This window comes from Lactuca saligna, chromosome 4 (assembly GCF_052625555.1).
Source record: "Lactuca saligna cultivar CGN05327 chromosome 4, ASM5262555v1, whole genome shotgun sequence".
In the NCBI taxonomy this organism is placed as follows: Eukaryota; Viridiplantae; Streptophyta; class Magnoliopsida; order Asterales; family Asteraceae; genus Lactuca; species Lactuca saligna.
The window spans coordinates 27,026,116-27,044,132 of NC_136420.1; the positions used below are offsets into that span (position 1 = coordinate 27,026,116).

General features: G+C 30.7%; 1 protein-coding gene across 1 annotated transcript; it reads left to right on the forward strand.

The window, feature by feature from the left end:
- The first annotated feature begins 4,034 nt into the window (after nucleotides 1–4,034).
- On the forward strand, nucleotides 4,035–16,612 carry LOC145041424 (DNAse I-like superfamily protein). The gene is made up of 8 exons (XM_078989495.1): nucleotides 4,035–4,136; nucleotides 4,275–4,453; nucleotides 4,559–4,666; nucleotides 4,884–5,235; nucleotides 5,673–5,863; nucleotides 15,447–15,555; nucleotides 15,737–15,891; nucleotides 16,084–16,612. The coding sequence occupies exons 1-8, from the start codon at nucleotides 4,125–4,127 to the stop codon at nucleotides 16,343–16,345; spliced, it is 1,368 nt and encodes a 455-aa protein (XP_078845621.1). The 5' UTR covers nucleotides 4,035–4,124; the 3' UTR covers nucleotides 16,346–16,612.
- Nucleotides 16,613–18,017: the final 1,405 nt, after the last annotated feature.

Consider the following 18,017-nt stretch of genomic DNA (forward strand, 5'->3'; position numbering starts at 1 on the left):
TTAGCTTCAGAAACCCTAACTTCTTTACCTATTAAGACACTTTATAGATAGCTCATGCATGGAGATAAATTAGTGACCAAAAACACATTTTTATGACTTAGCACACCCTACAACCTCTTAAAGGATAACTCAAATGTCTTGGAGTACATCCTACTCACAAGGATTAAGTTTGGGACAAAATGTGACAACTTTGAGCTAAAACAAGATCTATAAGAAACAAACAGCAAGATTGAAGCTTTTTACCTCTACAAGATGCACAAGAGAAAATGTTGGATCTAAAGTCTTGAGTGAAACACCACAATCTCAAGTTTCTTCCTTTTACACCAAAGACTCCAAAGTGACACCAAAAAGGGCTCTTCAAGCTTTACAATGCACTCATACACTTTAGGACTTCGAAATAAGGAAGGGGCTGAAGATAAGAGGGTGCTTGAGTTTATTAAGGTGCTTAAATATGGTCCAAACCCTAAAAATAGGGTTTGTACCATGGCTGCGTACGTCCCGTGTACCATCGTACTAGCACGGAACCAAGTACGCCCAACGTACCAAGGTGTACGCCCAGCATACCAAGTTGCGTCCGGAAATAATGAAGATGCCATTAGGACTATTCCGGCAAACAAAATACAACTCAATGGTTAAAAGCGAATACCTGAAATTATAGATGTTACACCATTTGTATTTGTATTTTAAGTATTGATAATAGTGTTGTTAAACAAGTTTGATATATATATATATATATATATATATGATCTAATTTATTAATATAATTTTTTTTTTGTTAAAAAATATTAGTAAAAACATGAAACTAATATTTTTTTAGTAGTTAAATAGTGACATAAAAATAGTGTTTCTAAAACCTACATAATAGAAAATGTTACTGAAATCCGATAAGGTTCCAGCGTCACAACCAAAAAATGTCACTAAATGAGTTTACACTACAAGAATAATAGGCAATAGCAGCAACACCTTTATCATCGACGGACACTTTTAGCGGCGACATCAAACAAACGTGTTTTTTGTCGCTGCTAAAAGTGTCCGTTGCCGCTAAAGGTGTCGCCGCTAAAAGCTTATGTTGGCGATCCACGTCATTTCAACCCCAATCGTCTATTTAGGTGATGATCCAACGACTAGGAGGACGTAGAAAACCCCGCATTATTTTCCCTCCGGTGTGTCGCCGCTAAAGGCTACCTGTCGCTGCTATTGCCTGTTCTGGCGATCTGCATCATTTCAACCCCAACCGTCGATTTAAGTGATGATCCAACGATATAGAAAACCCCAGATTGTTTTCCCTCCGATGTGTCGCCGCTAAAGGCTGCCGGTCACCGCTAATGGTGTCGCCGCTAAAGAGTGTCGACAATAAAATCTGTTTCGTCTTCACTTTCTTCCCTGATCTACTTTTGTGTTTTCCCTTCTTCTCTCTTCTCTTTGCTCACCACCTTCGACCCCATCGGAATTTCACCGAAATCTTCGATATTTCACCTCTCTTCCTCTCCATTTCCCCCCTTTTTCTTTCGTTTTCTCTTCTCCCTACTAAATTTGTGTTGGTTGTCGGAATTTTGAGACCCCCCACAATTCTCTCCGGAGTATACCGCCACCATTGTTCATGAAGAAATTTTCATAATTTTGATATTTTAGATGTGTATTTGTATTTTGTGTTTTATATATATATATATATATATATATATATATATATATATATATATATATATATATATATATATATATATATATATGTGTGTGTGTGTGTGTGTATTTTTAGTGTATTTTATGTATGGATATGTGTTTTTGTATGCTCATTTATATGTATATGTATGTAAATTTTGTATATGTATGTGTTTTTATATGTATATGTGTATTTTATATGTGTATTATGTAGGGAGAATTTCATATATATCCTTGCAAACTTTAAATATTACGTTAATATCCTTATAAAATTTAATATTACATATACGTCCCCTTAAAACTATAGAATTCACGTCTATATCCAAATTCATTTATTAATTAGGATTAAACCTATTTAATATTTAAAAACTTATCTAAAACTCAATATCTCATATAATATTACTAAAATATCCCTCCAAATTAAATATTAGAATGAAAACCAATTTATTAACGATTAAACGAATTAAATTAGGATTATCTTCCGTATCGTTTCTTCTTCTTTTAGGTTCCTAAATTTAAAGTATAATAATACAAGACAAGCTTGTATGGACACATATAGAACATATGGGTTCGAATGATTGTGAAAATATGAAGTATATTACTATATTATGTAGCAGTTTTACCTTTAACGCATCCATTTCCATTCTAGTTTTTGGAAAACTCATTTTGGAATTTGAGCCAATTGTTGAAGAAGAACACATAATTATCGATTTGAAGCACAAGACTTTAGATGTATGTAAAAAATTAAAGAATCCATACAGCAAAATTAATCGATCCATACAATCTTTTTGGAAAACTCATTTCTAATCAAGTGATCTATCATATTCTCTATTGTTTCCTATTCTATTTATCTCAACCAAAGCTTTTCATTTATTATCATATTTAGAATTCCAAAACCTAAACCTAAAAGGAGAAAAGCAACGCATGAGATTCTAATTAAATTTGTTCAACGTTAAATTTTATTTAGGAAGGATAGTTTAGTATTATCATATAATATTTTCTATTTTAGATCAATTTTTTAAGTATTAAATTTGTTTAATCCTAATTAAAATATAAATTTGGATATAAACGTGAATTCTATAGTTTTAAAGGACATATATGTAATATCAAATTTTATAAGGATACTTACGTAATATTTAAAGTTTGTATGGATACTTATGTATGTACATCTGTATTTGCATGTATACTAATACACACAAATATCGGCGACACCTTTAGTGGCGACAGATAGTATTAGCAGCGACGCGCCTTTAACAGCGACAGAAGGCAATAGCGGCGACCAGTGGAGCATTAGCGACGAACTAACAGCAGCGACTCTTTAGCGGCGGCGGGTTGCCGCTAATACCTTTAGCGGCGACATTTTCAACCTTTAGCGGCGATGCCCGTCGCCGGTAATACTCTAATTTCTTGTAGTGTTAGTGGTAAGGCTTTTAGTGACATTTTCTTTTTTGTGCCATTGATTGCACGGGGGAGTTTAGTTGCATTTTTTTTAATGATACTTTTTCTATACAACTAAATATAATTTTATTTGTAGCGATTCCAATAAAATCCACGTCCTCAAACCTATCTTCCATCCCAACTATGTAATTGAATGACATGATACCTAGTAAACATACCTTGAAAATACAGATTGATATTTATGTAAACAGCATAACAAGAACCTAGATGAACGATTTTTCAAGGGAAAAAAATGGATAGAAAACAATTGTGACTAGGGGCGGACCTAGGGGTGGTTCACGGTCGCACCGACAACCCTTAATTTTCCGGTCGTAGTGGAATTTTTTTTGAAAATTTTATTTTTTCTACTACCGTACAACCCCTAACTCTCTCGTGCAACCCCTACTGTAAAACCCTACGTCCGCCTGATTGTGACCTATGTTCTCATTCGGCTTGTAAAGAAAGAAAGCATTAGGTAAATTATCGTTAAAATACGTGGCAATTGAGGTAACAACTCATTTAATGATGTGACATATTGAACCATGTGATTAGTAGGGGTTCACTAGATGACCTTAAACATTAGTTTGAATTCATACCCTTAGTAAACAAAAAAGAAAAACAAAAACGACATTTTAAAACAAAACCTATACCTTTGTTAGGTTACATTAACAATAACCATATTTTTTTATCAAGAGGTATTTGACGTTAATTAATTATATCATGTTAAGTAAAAGAAGCTTATACACCTATGTCTTTTCCATGCATAGACATCACCCTGTACGTCATTTTTATTGTTTTTATAATTCCAACTTGCTTCCCTCTATAGAATTAAAAAAAATATGTTGAACAAGAAATGAAAGTAAAAATCTCTCTCTCTCTCTCTCTCTCTCTCTCTCTCTCTCTCTCTCTCTCTCTCTCTCTCTCTCTCTCTCTTATATTTCGTTGGATATTCTCTTTGTGAGATGGTTTCCATACTGCTCTCCCTTAATTCGTCTTGAAGACCACCCCCGACCCATTTTCTTCAAACCATGCTAGGAGAAGTGAGTCTCTCTCTCTCTCTCTCTCTCTCTCTCTCTCTCTCTCTCTCTCTCTCTCTCTCTCATGCACACACGAATTCAACATGCAAATGTATATATTTACATAGATAACATCTATTCATTAATTATGTTGTGTTTAAGGTTACATGGCCAAGATTGGTAGCAAGCAAGCTATTAAGGAAAACACTGGGATCAAACAACTTCGTTGCAGATTTTCCAGGAAACACAGATTCTTTTCTAAATCTTCCAACTTTGGATCTTGAACACATCCCTAGTCCGAAGATCATCTTTACTGACCACGATGATACACAAAAGTTCAAGTAATTAAGACACATATACATAAAATTGTATAATTGAAATACATGTGTTTTTACTGAGAGTTGTATAATTAATTATGTTACTTTTTGTTGTTAAATTTTTAAAAGGGTCTTCGTTAGTACATGGAACGTTGGCGGTGTTGCACCTACCGAAGATTTGAATATCGATGATTTGCTAGATACATGCAACACTCCATGCGATATATATGTACTTGGGTATTCTCTTTTTACAACTAAAACACTTATTTTGATTATATATATATATATATATATATATATATATATATATATATATATATATATATATATATATATATATATATATATATATATATATATATATATATATATATATATATATATAACAGTCTTATATATGGAATTAATCAATACCCTGATTAACAATCCAATATCCATGCATGCTGCTTTTAAGGTTTCAAGAAGTGGTTCCTCTAAGAGCCTCTAATGTTCTTGGATCAGATAAGAAGAAAATATCGATGAAATGGAACTCATTGATCAGAAGAAGCCTAAACAAGAAATCACATAACGTATCTTACAATGACGATAGTTTGGTAGACAAGCAATGGAAATCCTTTCGTGGAAAAAAAGGAAACAAATCAATTATTGAGAGTAGAATGATCCAACAAGAGTTTCGATGTCTCATCAGCAAACAAATGGTTGGCATACTGATATCGGTTTGGGTTCGCAGTGATCTTCATCCATTCTTCCGAAACCCTAATGTCTCTTGCGTAGGGTGTGGCATCATGGGATGCCTAGGGAATAAGGTAATTTTTCTTTTGCTTTCCATAGACATCACCCCATAAGTCATTTTATGGAATTTAATTAATTCTCTATCACAAGTTATGAATAAATTTCACATCAAATTCCACGGGAAAAATACTGATCAGGTGGCTCAAGCATGCCATTAAGCATGGCTAAAAGAGCTTCATTCTTACTCCTTTATCATGCTTACCACCCTACGTACACTTGCATTTTGTCATTACTCATAAAATAGGTTTAACCATGCACGTTTATCATGTGACGATGGACATATCCTGATTTTCATAACTAAAAAATGCAAAATCTTTGTTACTAAATCATTTATATTGAGACCCGTAAGGTTATTCAATAAAAAAAAAACCCATCCATCTAATTTTAGACTTGAATCCATGATTATTTGTTTTATATTTTCGGCTTGGTGATATATATACGTTACCTACAGGGTTCAGTTTCAGTTCGGTTTCAGTTCCATGAGACAAGCTTCTGCTTTGTATGTAGTCATCTAGCGTCAGGAGGGAGAGAAGGAGACGAGAAAAACAGAAACTCCGATGCTGCGGAGATCTTGTCCAGGACGAGTTTTCCCACTGCCATGGGACCTTCACTTGACCTGCCCAAGAAGATTCTTGACCATGAGTACGTTTTCAATCAAAGAAGTAATCGAATTTCGTTTTTCTAAGAAAATCTTTGTTTTAAGAAACCAAAAAGAAATTAGGAATACACTTAATTATATAATACACGATTAGGAATCATATATAGAACCAGGTAATTAAATTCAAAACGAAATTAAGACCACTCATTTTTTATAATAGAAAAACAATACTTTTTTGATTAAGTTATTTATAAGTTGCTTTCGGTTATACTGATTTTTTAATAAACAAATGCGAAGACACCAACCAATCATATTTGCTTCTAGTTTAAAGCAACTTGTCGATTAATTTACAAAAATGATTTCCAATTAAAAATCAGATAACAAGAATGTGATCACATAAAAAAATTCAACTGGTCCTGAGTATATTGAGCTTTGATGTTTCTGTCTTGTCGTTATCAATGCAGTCGGCAGATGATATAAAACAACCTTTATAAGGTCTAATTAGTACTATCTTTTTTGCAAGTATTTACAGGATATATATATATATATATATATATATATATATATATATATATATATATATATATATATATATATATATATATATATATATATATATATATATATATATTACAGATGAAGAAACAAACGGATCTTAGTGTAACGTTTATTATATAAAGATCAGAAATTTACTTTATCTTATATAAGAAATAAATTACAAAGGAAGAAACAAAAGGATCTTACTTTAACATTTAAAATAAAAAGAAAAAACGTTCATCTTATTTTAATGTAACCAATAAAATAATAAGAAATATATATATATATATATATATATATATATATATATATATATATATATATATATATATATATATATATAACTTTAAAAAAATTGAATTTTAAAAAAAAAAAAAATACAAATCATAAAATTGAGCAAAGACCTATGTCTGGGAGATAAAAAATTGAAAAAATAAATTAGATCATTAAAATTGAATTATGGATTATGATGATGTAGAATAAAAAATTAAAATTGAATCATGGATCAATTTAATGATACAATCTTTTTTTTCCAATTTTTTTTCCCAAACATTGATCTATGCTTGCTTTTATGATTTTATATTTTTTTTAGATTTTTTTTTCAATTTTTTAAGATGTCTTCACGAGTTTTTATTTTAAAATGAGTTGTCACTGGAAACAGACTATATATATATATATATATATATATATATATATATATATATATATATATATATATATATATATATATATATAACATAAATGAAATGGCCATAATTATTTAATTTCCTCAATAATGCATGGATTATCAATCAATTATCTTTTAATAACATATAGCTACTTCACCTTGTGGTTTATATATATATATATATATATATATATATATATATATATATATATATATATATATATATATATATTAGAACATTGGATTATATTAAACCAAAGTAAGAATAAAAAGATGGTAGAGAAACAATTACAAAATACTATTTCTCATGGAGGAACCAATCCAAATAGACCAATCTAAATAAACTAAATTTGATCAATGTTTAATCCAATTGAAAGTAGACTCTTGGATGTATCTGTTTTTTTTAGATGGGTAATTCTTTCCTTCCTAAATAGGAGGCTATTTCACGCCTTCCAAGTCAACCAAAGAGTAGAGTAAACCAAAGCTAACATTAAAAGAGTATATCTCCTGTTTCTTTTTTGGGCCTTTAACACCTCAAGAAGCTTAACAAGATTGCAAGGAATCACTTGAAGAATGACCATACCATGCTCTAAGCCAGTTTCAAATAGTTTTAGCATATTCACGGAAAAAGAAGAGATGGTGAAGAAATTCATTAATACAATTGCAGATTATCAAGAATAAGAGCTAACAGAAATCCCACGTCTAAACAAATTAACTATAATCATAATTTTCTCCAATAAAAGCCTCCAAACAAAATAATTCACTTTGAGCGGAATCCATCAAACCCAATCGAACTTTAGAGTATATCCACTAGGATCTAAATCACCACTAACATATCTCAAAGACTTTGCCGAAAACACCCTTGAACTATCCCTAAACCACTTTCATGGATATACACCATCTGATAAATGAAAATATGTAATTAAACTCAATAACTTCGTTAATTGCAGACTCTCTCTATCCCTTTTAATTTATCTACACTAGTCTTATTCCAAACGAAAGCTAAAATTAGCCTTTAAAAAACATTTTCTAAAATAAAATATTTTTTATTAGAATCCACAACATATATATTAGGAAATTTATATTTTAAGGGGTACAAACCACACCAAATATCCTTGTAAAACAAGGTTTTCTCTCATATACCCACCACCTTTACAAAAAAGAATTTGAAAGAGACACCAAGATCAACAAAATCAGAATTAATATAATAAATATCAATCCAAACACTTGGAATTGACTTTTTTTGGCCAATGACTTGCCATCCAAATGAGAAAGATTATTCAACACCTTATTCAAAGTTTTTAAGCAACCAACACCCAACTCACCCATTGATTTCTCAACAAATTTTATTCTTCTTGGACCCCCTTCCCAAAGAAATCTTCTTCTAATACAATCAAGAAGAATTCTCCTTTTAGGAGCCCGAAACAACGCAAAGTAGTAAAGTGGAAGACTATTAAGTACCGAATTGACAAGAGTAAGTCTTCCACCAAACGAGAGATTGTTAGCTTTCCAATTGCTCAACTTAGCTTTAAATTTCTCTAAAATATCACATTCCAATTTCTTCCAAGCGTCATATTCACTCTAATAGGAAGCCCAAGATAATTGAAAGGAAAAGAGGTTGTCTCACACTTCAAAATACTCGCAAGTCTAACCACTTCCAAGTCATCTACTCCAACCCCGAACACTTTGCTTTTGTGAAGATTCAATTTTAAATTGGATGCAAGAAAAAACATCTAAGAGGTGTTGTAAGATTTATAAAATTTATCTCGGACCATTTCCTGAAAACACAACATCATTCGCATAAATGAAATGCAACAAGTTACGCCATTATATGGGAGAGAAACACAACAAACATTATGGAATTCACAAGCCACCTCCATAGAAACATGAAGACCCTCTATTGCAATGATGATCAAGAAGCGGGATAAAGGGCCTGATTGTCTCCCTCCTTTTTTTAATCTTAAACTCCTTAGTTGGTGAATCTTTAACCAAAACCGAAGCTCTACTAGTCGAAAGACAACCCCAAATCCATTTTCTCCATTTATTCCCCAAGTTCAGTTACTCCAATATTGAATCAAGGAAGATCCAACTAAAATAATTATAGGCTTTGTCGAAATCCACCTTAAAAATCTAGACTTTTTCCTTTTCTTTCTTAGCCTATGAGTAGAGCTCACTCATTATGAGAGGCCCAACAAGAATACTTCTATCACTAACATAACTCGATTGCTTGGGGTAATAACACTATTCAAAACTTTTTTAAGTCTAAGAGAAAGAATTTTCATATTCGCTTTATACAAGGAACCAATCAAGTTGATCGGCTTGTAATCTTGTATAGATAATGGATCTATAACTCTCGGTACAAGTGAAATAAAGGATGAGTAGCTATTGTTTGTTCAACTAACCCTAATATTCAAAGTAGTTTCAGAACTTCACAAAATCATCTTTAAAACCACCCAATACTTCTTTAGAAATTTAAAAATAAATCCATCTGCCCCTAGTGCTTTATTATTGCCATAACTCCATTACAATTCATTAATCACCTTAACCATAAATAAGACCTCGAGTGAGTCTTTTGATAACTTTTTAAAATGATTTCTTAAGATCTTTTCCCTAACGAAGTCCAATTCCCTAAACTTCTTAGAGAAGCATTTGAAAACTTCATCTTTGACAACCACAAGATCTGATACCCAGTCACCACAAATGAACAACCCATTCAGTCTAATCTTATTTTTATTCCTACTAACAATACCATGAAAAAAGCTCATGTTTTGGTCACCATCAACCTTTCCCTCCATTTATTTATTTCAGACCTTCCCAACAACTTAAGATATGTATATATATATATATATATATATATATATATATATATATATATATATATATATATATACATAGACACACACATACCATAAGAAATGATGGTGTGTCACTGCTAAAGAGCTTTTTTTTTTGTATTAATATAGGGGTGGGTTCAACACAAAACCAAATAATAACATCACCTAACCACATTACTGCCTTCCTAACCATGAGATTAGATTTAAGACAATAGGGTAAGATGGTCAAAGCCACTCAAACTTACGAAATTGAAATCAAATGCTAGTATCCAATTTTGCTTCAATCCATGTTCATATACATATGTTTATATATGAACATATGTTCATATATAAACATATGTTCATAAATAAATATAGACTTAAAAACCAATTAGATTACAATCATATTACAAATGCTCATAATTGATGAAATACATAAATGTTCATAAACGAAGATATGTTTATAGATGAACATATTTTCATAGATGAACATATGTTCATAGATGAACATATGTTCATATATGAACATATGTGCAATCTGTTTACTCTACTAGTGAACCCCAAGGCTTCCAATGATGCCATATTCACTATAAATCATGTCGATCATCGTCTTATTGTTAATCGTTTCCCAAAAGTAAACATATTCTTTCCCAATTGGTCCAGTGATAACAAATCACGCATTCAACATACAATAATCCACTGATGTTATATTTAAAAAAAAATACCAAAATGATAAATTGTGATATTCTATATCTACAAGTAGCACAAATTTGAGATTTCAAATACATTGTTGAATATACCAATGATTTAGAATTTAAGATTACTTAGACTATTATATTTGTGTTCGTACTTGTTTAAATTAGTCACCGCATGCTTAATCTAGTGATAACTGATCATAATTCATACTTGTAAAACCAAGGGTGGCATTTAAAGTGTTTTTTTAACCTTTAAAACAAGTAAACAAAATTTGAAGGGGTGGAAAGGGATTGAAGGTACTCTTATTCCTATAGATAAATTAGGGCCACCTATACTTTGTTCTCCATAGGCCTTGGCCTGAATCCTCCTTGAACTTGGATTTGTTGCTCACATGGTTTTCTATTTATAGTTGAAATAGATTTGTTGGTATAACTGTTGCTAAGAATGACATACATAATATAATATTGATATATTTACTCTTCAAGTGCAAATTTAATAGGATCATGGATATTAAAAAAAAATAAACACCATGAATTTTTTATATGAAGCACGATATCCTTATGTGTTATTCTTCTAGATTTGATAATTTATACTCAAAATTGATCACAATTGCATAGACATTTGATATAGTTTAGAACATCAAAAGTCAAAGCTCGAAATGAATGAAGAAAACATGTAAGTTTGAGACCATAGATTGTTAGAAAGTAGGGTAGAAAAAAGAATATGATAATCACTAGATTCTTCAAGGATCGTGTTGGTTCACATTCCGAATTGATATTTCTCTCCTATGCCTAAGTTATGAGAAATTTGACCTAGGGTAATCCTCAAAGGAACAATCGATGTTTTAGGCACATAAGATTGAGCAAGAACTAAAGAGAATATGATGTGTCAATTACATATGTTTCAAAAGCAAGAAAGCGAGTTTTGATCTCCTAATTTCAAATTTTCAATTGCATTTGGATAAGGAAGTTATCAGTTGATAACCACATAATGTTACATTTGGACCCTCGAAATTCAATAATTTCTATTAGGATCCCTCTATTAATTTCACAATTTTTCCTAACCAGCTGACCGAACCCGCCTAGGGGCGTTGCCCACTTGACCCACGCTCTTGTGGTTGTACCGACATTAATCTAGACTAATATAAGTGTGCAGTCTGCACCACTAATCTTGTATTAAAACTAAGATATAATCCCCTTTGAAACATGTATAAATCTCATTACATAAAATGAACCAGTGATACTAAAATCATCAACATGGATCACAGGAACAATTTTGAGATTGAGAAGCAATGATGAAGCAGAAATTGGTTTCAACGTAGATTATTTCATTATCAGATCTGATTTAATCATCCTCATTATCCTTCTCATCGCAACGTATCTCTGCTTCATTTTTTCATAATCTGTTTCAACTTGAATGCATCTATTGGTCTCAAATTTTGCATCGATTTTCATCCATATCATAGCTAAATTATTCTTCAATTACAACTATATCACAAAATTTTGTTAGCTAGCTGATAAGTAAGGAAGAAATGGTAGAATGTGTTTATGAAGAACACGATAAAGGGGATGATACGACGAAGGAATGTGTGAAGGACAATGAACATTGATTGAGTGGATGATATGGCAGATTGAATGGTTACTTACATATACAAATCATATTTAGCAACATATAGATTGTTTTCGATTGTTTGGCAATCTCTAGAGTGGGAATTGACCGACGAAGGCAACTTCCACTTTGATATCATACGTCCAGGAGGTGACAATGTATGGGTTATATCTAAATAGGGAGATACAATGAGGAAGCGATCAGAAGTGGAGGCAAGGTTAATAGAAGGAATTTTTGGTTGCGATTTGAGGATTCTTTGGTAGGTGGTTGAAATAGAGGAGAAATGAGTCCAATCGGTGGATTAAAAGATGAACTTGTGAGTAGATGAGGTTTGGATTTTGAAGGAGATTACGGTGGTGGTACTAAGTGACCTGAGGCAGACAATGGATCTACATAGGAGGTCACAGTGGTGAAGACGATGATGAACATGATCGAGGGTTGAGGATGAGATGGCTATATATATATATATATATATATATATATGTATATATATATATATATATATATATATATATATATATATATATATATATATATATATATGTATATATATATATATATATATATATATATATATATATATATGTATATATATATATATATAGGCTATAATGTGGATGGACAACTATTGTGCAGACGTGTGGAATAATACTATTCTATAAGAATTATTAAAAGAATAAGTTGTTTAGTAATGTGAATACGTTCAACTTTACACAATTATTGTCATTTCCATACATTCTCACTAATTCTTATTTATTTTTTGTTCTCATGCATCTTTTTTCACTCATTTTCACTCTTATAGAATACAACTCAATTAACGTCCTGATAATATTATAACAGAAGGAGAATAATAATAATAATAATAATAATAATAATAATAATAATAATAATAATAATAATAAATCTCTAATAACATTATAGACGATTTAATTGGTAAGATTGTGTGATAATGATAATAGTTATGAAAGATTGAACGTATTAAAATTATCAAGCAATATATTTATTTGATATTTTTACAGAATAACACTATCCACACGTTCGCACAATAAATGTCAATCGACAATTGAATCTATATATATATATATATATATATATAGATATATATATATATATATATATATATATATATATATATATATATATATATATATATATATATATATATATATATATATATATATATATATATATATATATATATATATATATATATATATATATATATATATATATATATATATATATATATATATATATATATATAATAAAATCCCAATCGAGTTTGACCGAATGAACAAAAGTAAATAGATATTTTAAAGGACCAATTGAATGTCGGTGATTATTCTTTCTTCATTTTCAGTAAATACTTTATACAATTGTAAAAATCTATTTCTTAAATATTTATTCATTTAAAAAATTATCAAAATTTTCAATCCTCTATTTTATCTAAATATTGATGAATATTGATATTAATTTGTGAATATTATTTGTCTTTCTATATTATTGCTAGTTGTTTATGGTCCATATCGAACCCACACTTCAAATCATGTTGAATAACTAATACCCTAATAATATTTTGAAAATTATAGAATTTGAATCTTAAGCTTCTATGGAATTCCGTACCTCAGCAATAAGCTCCTATCACATATGCCCAAAGTTGGTTATTGATCATAATGTTAAGACTAAAGTAGCAAATACATTGGCATTAATATTGGAATAAAAATAGTCGATGTACTTATGAGTATAGAAAATAAATATATTGGTTAGCCACATTGGAATGATTAGTTAATTTATTGATTAGCTGCATTGAAATGATTACTAATTATGTATTAGTTGAAAATTTAGCTATGTTGCCCATTCCCATTATAGTTATATACGAGCTAATAAATTGAATTTTCTTTTGCATATGTTAAAAGCAACTTGTCATTTTTCGTTAGTGTGGTAAATACATAAATAATCACATTGTGCATCGTAAAGTCCCAACAAGCAATCGAACTTGTTGAAAAAGATAACTTAAAGAAAACGATTAACAATTTTTTGCTATATTCACATTTAATTAATTAATTAACATCAATTAAAGTATTTGATTGCCTGATTAATTGACTTTGAGAGAATCATGAACACCTACTACTAGCAATTCCTATAAAATTGTCTGGTTGGTTTGGTTTAATGGTCAACTTCAAAGCTCATCCTTAACTTGTCTAATAAATTATCAAATATTTCATATCTCAATACAAGATATTAATTTGTTCATATTCTAAATAATATAATATTTTACGACTTCTAAAAAGTTATGTTTTCCCTATGGATTAGTTGTTGTCAATAAGCCAAAGATAGTGGTCAATTATTAAATTAATTAAATATTAAACCGCCCCAGAGAGATGATTTCTTGATTTGTTTCTTTTCTTTGGTATCTTCAGCTAATAAAATATGTGTAATTGACTTTGATATTAGTATTATTATATTAGTAATTTATAATTAAGAAACGTTGCTAGGATTAATTAACTTTTAGGATTTGAAATTCTTTCGCAATTTGTAAACGAGTTGAGTTGAACCGAATAGTGCTAAACTCGAAGCTCGAAGTTTGACTTATCTAAATTACTCGAGCTCGAAACTAGACTTGAACTCACTTCGAGTCTAGATTTGGACCTCATACTTGATTGATCATGTAATACTTGATACTATCAAGTTCAATTCGGCTCGACTAAAATTTTAAAAAATAAATAAATAAATTAATTAATCAAATATTAAAAACATCTTACATGCTTTTACATTATTCCAAATAATAAAAAAAATCATAATAAATCATCTAATGTCAATATAGAATTAACCATTTATATCATTCCATTTTATATATTTACAAAATACCAAAAAGAAACTTTTTCAAAAGTTTTGAACCTGTAATTTCCGCTTTTACTTTTTAACCGATGCCTAAAAGTTCAAAATGTTTAAATGTTTTGGTAATTTAAAAATATATAAAGAATAAAAATATAATATTATAAATACTTGATGTTCAAAATTTCATTATAGAAATAGCTTTCATTTTTAATTAAGTCCCATTAAGAAATTACTTTATTTGAACATTCTTCTTATTCTTCTATGTTCAAAAAAATTTTATTAGTCTATTTACCGAATTTACGAATAAATGAAGGTATTGATGGTTTACATAAAATTGTTTTATTTTGTTTCTATTGAAAAATGTTTAGATCCTTTTCTTAACCTGGGCGTTGCTAGTTTTATCATGTTTGTTTTCTTTATCTGTTCATTGTACTGTTTTAATGTTTATATAATATTCCAACAATGCAGTCGGGTCGTGTTGCTTGGAGACCTAAATTACCGGATTTCCTTACCAGAGAGAGAGACAAGATTGCTGGTAAATAGGAAGGATTGGAATACGCTGCTTGAGAATGATCAGGTAACTCGAAGAACGACATTATCACATACCTTAATTCACTTAGCATGATCAAAGTCTATTTTTGACGTTTAATAGTTAAATGAATCGTCTTTAACATCAAATATATAGGAATTCTTTAGGTTAGAGAGCAAAGTACAAACAAATAACCAAATTTACTTTGAATGTGATTGAATAATTGAAGCTTCGAATGGAGCTCATGGATGGTCAAGCTTTTGAAGCTTGGCATGAAGGAACGATCAATTTTGCTCCTACCTACAAGTACCATCCGACTTCTGGTGAATACTATGGTTGTGGTCATCTTGGAACCAAAAGCAAAAAGAAACGTGCTCCTGCATGGTACTTTTTCTCTATAATTTTATGTAATATCGATTTCTCACAGTCCACTATTCGTGCAAAAAAAGAAATTGTTCTCAAATTTCTTGATATCACTTTTCAAAAGGGACTTTCTTTTATGGCAAAATGTGTTGGTCATATTAGTTTGCAGCATAATTGCATCCATTAATGATTAAGGATCTATCTTGTGTATAGGTGTGATAGGATAATTTGGACGGGCGAGGGATTAAAGCAACTTCTATACACAAGAAGTGAAACCCCATTGTCGGATCACAGGCCTGTGAAAGCTATGTTCTCTACTGAAGTTAAAGTTTCACGATTGAGGTACCAGAGCTTTTGTTTATCAGAGAGATTTGGACGTCGGACCAGAAATAGTTTAGAATTCCATTCCGATGATGAGTATTCAAGTCATTCGGGACGGCTAAGCTTCCATATTAAAAATAAAATGACCCCATGAAAGTGAGAGGATTATTTTGAGTATATTTGCCTTGTGTTTCCACTGTGCTAGGTTGGTCTCCTTATTTTTTCAGCCCAAAATGTCGAAATCATCTCTCTTTGATTGGACATATACATACACTGATACATATATATAAGTACAAAAGCAAGAGATAGTAGCATATATTTTTGTAACATAAAATCCTTGAGATATGTTTTTTTCTGCCCACCAACTTTGATTCTGAAATGATTGTAATTGGCATTTAGTGAGGTGATTATTTAAAGACAAGTCATTCTTGTAAGTATTCGACTACATGTCGGTGAAACCAACTTCTTGTAAGTATATTTTAGTTGATTGCTGTGTACAGTATTACTATATGAAATGGATTTATCATAGATTTTTAATTTTGAGCCTAATTAATAAAAGAATTTCATTGTTGAGATATTATGTATAACGAATCTGTATATATATTATCTCAGTTTGAAGTAATTTAAAATAACTTATTTTGGATTTATTGGGAAAATTTATTTTTTGTTTGAAATTTATGAAATCAGATAAACACGAGAAATAACGAAGTATCAATAAAAGTAATAGTGATGAGCAACGGGCTGGACCCAAACCAAATCGGCCCGAAGACTGAAAACTTGAAACCTAAAATTCTTGAATATCCTTAACCGAAAACCGAATCTTTTAGGATGTGCCGGTCCTGGTTTCGGGTATGCCGGTTTCGGGTCCGAAATTGGGTTTCAGTTTTTTGACCGATTTGTAGCAATTTTTGGCCTAATTAAATATTTGTTGGACTTCATATAAGTTGTAGGACCATATGATTCATTGACATCTTTTACCAAATATTCTTTTCTAATAAAAGACTCCTAAACTTGTCACTTATCATCTTCTTAGAACCTATATTTGCCACGTGTCGTTTTTTATACTCAATTTCTCTCGTGTTCCCGCTCAAACAAAAATCCTATCTTAATTTCTAATTTGTTAATTTGTTAATTTGTTAACTAGATCGCATAAAATCAGGAAGTTTCCAAACTTTGAGCCGAATTTATGAAATTGATAACACCCTCATATTCTCTTCTTATATGAAGATTTATCCAGCATCTCCCTTTAATAATCTGTCGTTGCTTTCTAAAACCTTAATACATCACATCATCACTTTGTTCTATTGGATTACCTTTGATTCAAAAGTTCATATTGTTCACTACAAGGAAACAACCCTTTAATGACGTGCAAACAATGACACTCTCTGATAGTGGACGCGCATTTGTGCGTGCCCTAAAATTAGTGTCAGAAAAAGAAAAAAAAAGAAAATGCGGAGGCCGCGTTTCATAAAATGTGTGTCGTCCAAGTGTGTAGCTTTATAATTTTTTAATGAAACACGCGTTTTTTAAGGCGGGATTTCACCTCGCCTGTTGGATCCCAAAAATCAAACCCCCTTGTCTCTTTCGATTATCAAGAAAAAGCCCTGGGGCCTTCGTCTTCATAGCAGCATCACACCACCACCCAACCTCCGATCTCGCACCACCAAGTGTCTTCGACCATCTTCTCCAACCATTCTTTCCTGTCGTACTACACCGATAACAAAACCCCCCATCATGATATGCTAATGTTTGTATTTATGTTAATTGAGATCAAATCATTCATGTCACAGGTGCTCATGCTTCACGTTCGTATGATAAAACCCTAA

What these genes read in the sequence shown, in the direction of transcription:
- LOC145041424 (XM_078989495.1), top strand. An exon ending in TGCGATATATATGTACTTGG is followed by an intron (nt 4,667 to 4,883) that starts GTATTCTCTTTT and finishes GCTGCTTTTAAG; the next exon opens with GTTTCAAGAAGTGGTTCCTC. An exon ending in TGGGATGCCTAGGGAATAAG is followed by an intron (nt 5,236 to 5,672) that starts GTAATTTTTCTT and finishes CGTTACCTACAG; the next exon opens with GGTTCAGTTTCAGTTCGGTT.